At 54.0% G+C, this 9,310-nt stretch overlaps 1 protein-coding gene across 1 annotated transcript in view; it reads right to left on the bottom strand.

The window, feature by feature from the left end:
* Window positions 1-662: 662 nt before the first annotated feature.
* LOC121273080 (serine/threonine-protein kinase NLK2-like) overlaps window positions 663-9,310 on the bottom strand; it is a 38,610-nt gene continuing 29,962 nt past the window's right edge. The window contains exons 8-9 of the mRNA XM_041180040.1: window positions 5,879-5,941; window positions 663-1,012 (exon numbers count right to left, since the gene is read on the bottom strand). Coding sequence (XP_041035974.1) covers window positions 989-1,012; window positions 5,879-5,941 — 87 coding nt within the window. The 3' untranslated portion in view covers window positions 663-988. The remainder of the gene's footprint in view (window positions 1,013-5,878; window positions 5,942-9,310) is intronic.

The following is a 9,310-nucleotide window of genomic DNA, read 5'->3' as shown; positions in this document are numbered from 1 at the left end:
ATAAACAGTGACTCTGTACAGTTACACAGTGAGTGTTCCATGCCCTGAATAAACAGTGACTGTACAGTTCCACAGTGAGTGACCCTCACCCTGAATAAACAGTGACTCTGTACAGTTACACAGTGAGTGTTCCTTACCCTGAATAAACAGTGACTCTGTACAGTTAAACAGTGAGTGATCCTCACTCTGAATAAACAGTGACTCTGTACAGTTACACAGTGAGTGACCCTTACCCTGAATAAACAGTGACTCTGTACAGTTACTCAGTGAATGACCCTTACCCTGAATAAACAGTGACTCTGTACAGTTACACAGTGAGTGACCCTTACCCTGCTGAATAAACAGTGACTCTGTACAGTTACACAGTGAGTGACCCTTACCCTGCTGAATAAACAGTGACTCTGTACAGTTACACAGTGAGTGACCCTTACCCTGAATAAACAGTGACTCTGTACAGTTACTCAGTGAGTGACCCTTACCCTGCTGAATAAACAGTGACTCTGTACAGTTACACAGTGAGTGACCCTTACCCTGAATAAACAGTGACTCTGTACAGTTACTCAGTGAGTGACCCTTACCCTGAATAAACAGTGACTCTGTACAGTTACTCAGTGAGTGACCCTTACCCTGCTGAATAAACAGTGACTCTGTACAGTTACACAGTGAGTGACCCTTACCCTGAATAAACAGTGACTCTGTACAGTTACACAGTGAGTGACCCTTACCCTGCTGAATAAACAGTGACTCTGCACAGTTACACAGTGAGTGATCCTCACCCTGTATAAACAGAGATTGGTGTACAGGGCAGTGTGGGTCCAATGTTCCAGACGTGTTCGCTGTGGGCTACGTACTCCTGAAGATTACCAAAGTTGTCCCCTTGTTGCAGGTGCAGTCTGGGCCAGGTCTGGACCAGGGTCCAGCAGCCAGCTGTTCTCAAGGAGAGTGGCGCGGGGTCTGTGATGTCCTCCCTCGGTGTCACCCTGGGGTGTCACTCAGATAGCTGTGACAAGAGCTGCAGACACACGGAGAGGAAGAGAGACTTAGAACGCGGCTGCACAATACAACCCCACTGCCCATCCCTGGGATACGTGTGGAAGGTTACTAACAAATAAAACTCACACTCAGTGTGGGGTAGACTGGCAAAACATTGATCCAATTCCCTCTTCCCCAACTCCATCTCTCTCTCTCCCCCTCTCTCTCCCCCTCTCTCTATGTCTCCCCATCGAAGACTCCATCTCTCTCTACCCATCATGATCTGTCTGTCTCCCTCTCTCTGTGACTTTCTCCATCTCCTCATTGAAGATCCATCTCTCTCTACCCATCGTGATCTGTCTGTCTCTCTCCCTCTCTCTCTCCCTCTCTCTATGACTCTCTCCATCTCCCCATCGAAGACTCCATCTCTCTCTACCCATCATGATCTGTCTCTCTCCCTCTCTCTATGTCTCTGTCTCCTCATTGAAGACTCCATCTCTCTCTACCCATCGTGATCTATCTGTCTCTCTCCCCCTCTCTCTCTCCCTCTATGTCTCTCTCTGTCTCCTCATTGAAGACTCCATCTCTCTCTACCCATTGTGATCTGTCTGTCTCTCTCCTTCTCTCTATGACTCTCTCCATCTCCTCATTGAAGACTCCATCTCTCTCTACCCATCGTGACCTCTGCCTGTCTGTCTGTCTGTCTGTCTCTCTCTATGTCTCTCTCTCCCTCTCTCTATGACTCTCTCCATCTCCTCATTGAAGACTCCATCTCTCTCTACCCATCATGATCTATCTGTCTCTCTCCCCCTCTCTCTCTCCCTCTATGTCTCTCTCTGTCTCCTCATTGAAGACTCCATCTCTCTCTACCCATTGTGATCTGTCTGTCTCTCTCCCTCTCTCTATGACTCTCTCCATCTCCTCATTGAAGACTCCATCTCTCTCTACCCATCGTGATCTCTGTCTGTCTGTCTGTCTCTCTGTGTCTGTCTCTCTCTCTCTGCCTGTCTCTCTCTCTCTGCCTGTCTCTCTCTCTCTGCCTGTCTCTCTCTCTGTCTGTCTCTCTCTCTGTCTGTCTCTCTCTCTCTCTGTCTGTCTCTCTATGACTCTCTCCATCTCCTCATTGAAGACTCCATCTCTCTCAACCCATCGTGATCTCTGTCTGTCTGTCTCTCTCTCTCTGTTTGTCTGTCTGTTTCTCTCTGTGTGTCCTCTGTCTCTCTCAGTCTGTCTGTCTCTGTCTCCCTCCCTCTCTGACTCATCTATTTCTCTCTCCCATCCCGCCCCCCCATCAACGATCTCTCTCTGTCCATCTGCGTGGTGAAGTGGAGTGCAATATTCTGTTGAGGGAATGTCATGAGTTGGCCCGCGAGACTGAGTTGGACAATCCCTGCGCAGTGTGGGAACTGTAAGTCCAGAGCTGGAGGTGATTGGAGAAGGACACGCGGCGTTGGTGCTCTATTCTCAGTTGATCGAGTCCAATAGACCGCCAGCGTTTGCCTGGCCCATCGGTCTGTCTGCCTATCTTGTTCCAAGCACCCGCTGACACGTTAACATCCAGGGCGGGGCTAGCAATCGCCGGCCGAAGCGAAACCGGATAAACCGAAACACAAACTGGCGACGAGGACCAACCGGATCCCATTGATGTCAAGCGCGTAAAGTCGGCTCTGTCACTCCGCGCTCGACACCTCCCCCCGCCAACCCCGTTTCTGATAACCGGTGTGGTTACGTTTAACAAGGGCATCCCGAGGAGGTGGGGGGGGGGGTGGTGGGCGGGGGTGAGGGAAGGGGAGGTGGGGGAGAGGGCAAGGAGAATGAGATCCTTCCCGTCCGCACGCGGGAGCCAAGCCTACGGGCTGACCCGCGGCCTCGTGCCACCTCACCTCGCCCCACGCCCTCTCCCACACACCACCCCCCCCACTCCACCCCGGATACGAAGCCTTTTGACGCGTTTACGGTCAATAAAAACCCAGGAGCGGAATCTGGGATCGACCCGTGACACAGACCCTAAAACCGGGTGAGCAGTGAGCCAATCCTGGTAGGCCCGCTGGGGTCAACGAGCAGCCCGGCAAGCTGGAGCTCGATGCTATCGAAACTAGGAGCAGGGAGTAAGGCCATTCAGCCCCTCGACCCTGCCCCGCCGTTCATCATGATCGTCCAACTCAATAGCCTAGCTAACACCCCCACCCTGCTCTCATGCCCACATGTCCGTCCTTGCCCTGCTGCATTGTTCCAGTGAAGCTCAACGCAAACTGGAGGAACAGCACCTTATCTTCCGACTAGGCACTTTACAGCCTCCCGGACTTAACACCGAGTTCAACAATTTCAGATCATGAACGCTCTCCTCCATCCCCACCTGCTTTCTGATTCCCCCCCATTTTCCAATAATTTATTAAAACATTTTCTCAACATCTAAGTTCTTCTCTTCCCTCCTATTTATAAATTTATTTCGATCTATTGTTTCATCTCCACCTTCTAGCCCATTTCGATCCCTTCCCCCCACACACCACCCCCACTAGGGCCATCTGCCACTAGCTTGCTTCCCTTAATGTCCCCATTAGCACATCCTGTAGATAATATCACCACCGTCAACAACCCTTTCTCCCAAAGCGGCCCGGTGGTTAGACAACTCCCCCATCCAGCGCTGCGGAGTGATGATATTCTCAAATCGAGGAGGGAGGGGGGGGGGGGTTCTCGCCTGTTGCGTTTAGCGTTTGGAAATCCCCCTGTACCCGCTCAGGGAGTGAGAGTCAGTGTTACACCTGTACCCACTCAGGGAGTGAGAGTCAGTGTTACCACTGTACCCACTCAGGGAGTGAGAGTCAGCGTTACCCCTGTACCCACTCAGGGAGTGAGAGTCAGCGTTACCCCTGTACCCACTCAGGGAGTGAGAGTCAGCGTTACCCCTGTACCCACTCAGTGAGTGAGAGTCAGTGTTAGCCCTGTACCCACTCAGGGAGTGAGAGTCAATGTTACCCCTGTACCCGTTCAGGGAGTGAGAGACAGTCTTACCCCTGTACCCCGCTCAGGGAGTGAGAGTCAGCGTTACCGCTGTACCCAATCAGGGAGTGAGAGTCTGTGTTACCCGTGCACCCCGCTCAGGGAGTGAGAGTCAGCGTTACCCCTGTACCCACTCAGGGATTGAGAGTCAGTGTTACCCCTGTACCCAATCAGGGAGTGAGAGACAGTGTTACCCCTGTACCCACTCAGGGAGGGAGAGTAAGCTTTACCCCTGTACCCACTCAGGGAGTGAGAGTAAGTGTTACCCCTGTACCCACTCAGGGACTGAGAGTCAGTGTTACCCCTGTACCCACTCAGGGAGTGAGAGTCAGCATTACCCCTGTACCCTGCTCAGGGAGTGAGAGTCAGTGTAACCCCTGTACCCCGCTCAGGGAGGGAGAGTCAGTGTTACCCCTGTACCCACTCAGGGAGTGAGAGTCAGTGTTACCCCTGTACACTCAGGGAGTGAGTGTCAGTGTAACCCCTGTACCCGCTCAGGGAGTGAGAGTCAGCGTTACCCCTGTACCCACTCAGGGAGTGAGAGTCAGCATTACCCCTGTACCCACTCAGGGAGTGAGAGTCAGCGTTACCCCTGTACACTCAGGGAGTGAGAGTCAGTGTTACCCCTGTACCCACTCAGGGAGTGAGTGTCAGTGTTACCCCTGTACCCGCTCAGGGAGTGAGAGTCAGCATTACCCCTGTACCCACTCAGGGAGTGAGAGTCAGTGTAACCCCTGTACCCACTCAGGAAGTGAGAATCAGCGTTAACCCTGTACGCACTCAGGGAGTGAGAGTCAGCGTTACCCCTGTACCCGCTCAGGGACTGAGAGTCAGCGTTACCCTTGTACCCACTCAGGGACTGAGAGTCAGCTTTACCCCTGTACCCACTCAGGGACTGAGAGTCAGTGTTAGCCCTGTACCCACTCAGGGTGTGAGAGTCAATGTTACCCCTGTACCCGTTCAGGGAGTGAGAATCAGCGTTACCCCTGTTCCCACTCAGGGACTGAGAGTCAGCTTTACCCCTGTACCCACTAAGGGAGGGAGAGTCAGCGTTATCGCTGTACCCGCTCAGGGAGTGAGAGTCAGTGTTAGCCCTGTACCCACTCAGGGACTGAGAGTCAGCTTTACCCCTGTACCCACTCAGGGACTGAGAGTCAGTGTTAGCCCTGTACCCACTCAGGGAGTGAGAGTCAATGTTACCCCTGTACCCGTTCAGGGAGTGAGAGTCAGCGTTACCCCTGTACCCACTCAGGGAGTGAGAGTCAGTGTTACCCCTGTACCCACTCAGGGAGTGAGAGTCAGTGTTATCCCTGTACCCACTCAGGGAGTGAGAGTAAGCTTTACCCCTGTACCCGCTCAGGAGTGAGAGTCAGTGTTACACATGTACCCACTCAGGGACTGAGAATCAGCATTACCCCTGTACCCGCTCAGGGAGTGAGAGTCAGCATTACCCCTGTACCCACTCAGGGAGTGAGAGTCAGTGTTACCCCTGTACTCACTCAGGGAGTGAGAGTCAGCGTTACCCCTGTACCCACTCAGGGAGTGAGAGTCAGTGTTACCCCTGTACCCACTCACGGAGTGAGAGTCAGTGTTACCCCTGTACCCACTCAGGGAGTGAGAGTCAGCGTTACCCCTGTACCCACTCAGGGATTGAGAGTCAGTTTTACCCCTGTACCCACTCAGGGAGTGAGAGTCAGTGTTACCCCTGTACCCGCTCAGGGAGTGAGAGTCAGCGTTATCCCTGTACCCACTCAGGGAATGAGAGTCAGCGTTACCCCTGTACCCACTCAGGGAGTGAGAGTCAGTGTTACCCCTGTACCCGCTCAGGGAGTGAGGGGAAACCACACACCCCCTGGCCCCCCTACTCATCCCCGGCCAGACTCCTACTGCAATGTTTGGTTCTCACCCAGTCTCTGGTGTTCATCGCTCGTCCTTCTTGGGCCCCTTGGAGGAATGCCAGGCTGTCGACCTGTGTGTGGGATGGCGGAGAAAAGAGCTCAGAGGGGCAACAGATGTCATTACAATCTCACTCTCTCTCTCCCTCTCTTTCTCAGTCTCTCTATCTCTCACACACTCTCTCTCTCCCTCTCTTTCTCAGTCTCTCTCTCTCTCTCCCCCTCTCTCTCCCCCTCTCTCTCTCTCCCCCTCTCTCTCCCCCCTCTCTCTCCCCCTCTCTCTCCCCCCCTCTCTCTCCCCCTCTCTCTCTCTCCCCCTCTCTCTCTCTGCCCCTCTCTCTCTCGCACACTTTCTCTCTCCCTCTCTCTCGCACACTTTCTCTCTCCCTCTCTCTCGCACACTTTCCCTCTCTCTCTCTCGCACACTTTCCCTCTCTCTCTCGCACACTTTCACTCTCTCTCTCTCGCACACTTTCCCTCTCTCTCTCTCTCGCACACTTTCACTCTCTCTCTCTCGCACACTTTCCCTCTCTCTCTCGCACACTTTCCCTCTTTCTCTCTCGCACACTTTCCCTCTCTCTCTCATACACTTTCCCTCTCCCTCTCTCTCTCATACACTTTCCCTCTCTCTCTCTCGCACACTTTCCCTCTCTCTCTCATACACTTTCCCTCTCTCTCTCTCTCTCATACACTTTCCCTCTCTCTCTCTCGCACACTTTCCCTCTCTCTCTCTCGCACACTTTCCCTCTCTCTCTCATACACTTTCCCTCTCTCTCTCTCTCTCATACACTTTCCCTCTCTCTCTCTCGCACACTTTCCCTCTCTCTCTCTCGCACACTTTCCCTCTCTCTCTCATACACTTTCCCTCTCTCTCTCTCTCTCATACACTTTCCCTCTCTCTCTCTCGCACACTTTCCCTCTCTCTCTCTCGCACACTTTCCCTCTCTCTCGCACACTTTCCCTCTCTCTCTCTCTTGCACACTTTCCCTCTCTCTCTCTCGCACACTTTCCCTCTCTCTCGTACACTTTCCCTCTCTCTCGCACACTTTCCCTCTCTCTCTCTCTCACACACTTTCCCTCTCTCTCGTACACTTTCCCTCTCTCTCTCTCGCACACTTTCCCTCTCTCTCTCTCTCACACACTTTCCCTCTCTCTCTCTCGCACACTTTCCCTCTCTCTCGCACACTTTCCCTCTCTCTCGTACACTTTCCCTCTCTCTCGTACACTTTCCCTCTCTCTCTCACACACTTTCCCTCTCACTCTCTCACACACTTTCCCTCTCTCTCTCTCGCACACTTTCCCTCTCTCTCTTGCACACTTTCCCCCTCTCTCTCGCACACTTTCCCTCTCTCTCGCACACTTTCCCTCTCTCTTGCACACTTTCCCTCTCTCTCGCACACTTTCCCTCTCTCTCTTGCACACTTTCCCCCTCTCTCGCACACTTTCCCTCTCTCTCTCTCTCGCACACTTTCCCTCTCTCCCTCACACCCTTTCTCCCTCTCTCACACACTCTCCTTCTGTCACAGACTCTTCCTTTCTTTATCTCTCTCGTACACGCTCGCTGTCTGCTGCTTTCTCTCATACACTCTTGTCTCTCACCCATGCACTAACAGATACAGGCCCTCACACAACCTGTTGCACTGACACTCACTCTCGTATCCTCCAGAGGAAGAGACTAGCGGCTGTGTTACCTAATGAAGCTTCGGAAGGCCGCCGACTGGGGGTTGATACAGAGAGACCCTCGCTGGTTCTTCTGATGATCCACTATAAATCTGTGAATGAGCTCTGGGAGTTGGGGGGGGGGAGGTGTGAGAGGCAGAGAGAGCGAGAGGTGGAGGGGAGGGGTAGAGATAGTGATGTGGAGGGAGAGGGCGAGGCAGAGGATGAGGGAGAGGGTGAGGGAGAGAGAGGGAGGGGGTGAGGGGTAAAGTGAGGGGGAGAGGGTGAGGGACAGAGATAGTGAGGGATAGAGAGAGTGTGGAAGAGGGGGTGGGGGAGAGGGGGAGATTGAGGGAGGCAGAGTGAGGGACAGAGAGAATGAGGGAAAGAGGGGGTGGGGAGAGGGGGAGATTGAGGGAGTCAGAGTGTGGGAGAGAGTGAGGGACAGAGAGAATGGGGGAGAGGGGGAGATTGAGGGAGACAGAGTGAGGGACAGAGAGAATGGGGGAGAGGGGGAGATTGAGGGAGACAGAGTGAGGGACAGAGAGAATGAGGGAAAGAGGGGGTGGGGAGAGGGGGAGATTGAGGGAGTCAGAGTGTGGGAGAGAGTGAGGGACAGAGAGAATGGGGGAGAGGGGGAGATTGAGGGAGACAGAGTGAGGGACAGAGAGAATGAGGGAAAGAGGGGGTGGGGAGAGGGGGAGATTGAGGGAGTCAGAGTGTGGGAGAGAGTGAGGGACAGAGAGAATGGGGGAGGGAGGAGATTGAGGGAGACAGAGTGAGGGACAGTGAGAATGAGGGAAAGATGGGGTGGGGGAGATTGAGGGAGTCAGAATGTGGGAGAGAGTGGGGGACAGAGAGAGTGGGGGACAGAGAGAGTGGGGGAGAGGGGGAGATGGGGAGATTGAGGGAATCAGTGTGGGAGAGAGTGAGGGACAGAGAGAGCGAGGGTCAGAGAGAGTGAGGGAGAGGGGGAGATTGAGGGATACAGAGTGGGGGACAGAGAGAGTGAGGGAGAGGGGGAGATTGAGGGATACAGAGTGGGGGACAGAGAGAGTGAGGGACAGAGAGAGCGAGGGTCAGAGAGAGTGAGGGAGAGGGGGAGATTGAGGGATACAGAGTGGGGGACAGAGAGAGTGAGGGAGAGGGGGAGATTGAGGGATAAAGAGTGGGGGACAGAGAGAGTGAGGGAGAGGGGGAGATTGAGGGATAAAGAGTGGGGGACAGAGAGAGTGAGGGAGAGGGGGAGATTGAGGGATACAGAGTGAGGAACAGAGAGATTGAGGGAGAGGGGGAGATTGAAGGATACAGAGTGAGGGACAGAGAGGGTGAGGGACAGAGAGAGTGAGGGAGATTGAGGGATACAGAGTGGGGGACAGAGAGAGTGAGGGACAGAGAGAGTGAGGGAGATTGAGGGATACAGAGTGGGGGACAGAGAGAGTGAGGGACAGAGAGAGTGAGGGAGATTGAGGGTTACAGAGTGGGGGACAGAGAGAGTGAGGGACAGAGAGAGTGAGGGAGATGGAGGGATACAGAGTGGGGGACAGAGAGAATGAGGGACAGAGAGAACGGGGGATCAGAGGGGGTGAGGGACAGAGGGGGTGAGGGACAGAGGGGGTGAGGGACAGAGGGGGTGAGGGACAGAGGGGGTGAGGGACAGAGGGGGTGAGGGACAGAGGGGGAGATTTAGCGAAAGGGAAAAGACAAAAAAGCTGATCAGTAAATTTCCGGATTTCATCCCTCGGTCAGATTTCGGCCAGTTGACCAATGGTGTGGGGGAGGGG

Source organism: Carcharodon carcharias, chromosome 38, assembly GCF_017639515.1.
Source record: "Carcharodon carcharias isolate sCarCar2 chromosome 38, sCarCar2.pri, whole genome shotgun sequence".
Classification (NCBI taxonomy): Eukaryota; Metazoa; Chordata; class Chondrichthyes; order Lamniformes; family Lamnidae; genus Carcharodon; species Carcharodon carcharias.
The sequence above is the reverse complement of the archived record's forward strand: the minus strand, read 5'-3'. Positions and strand labels throughout refer to the sequence as shown.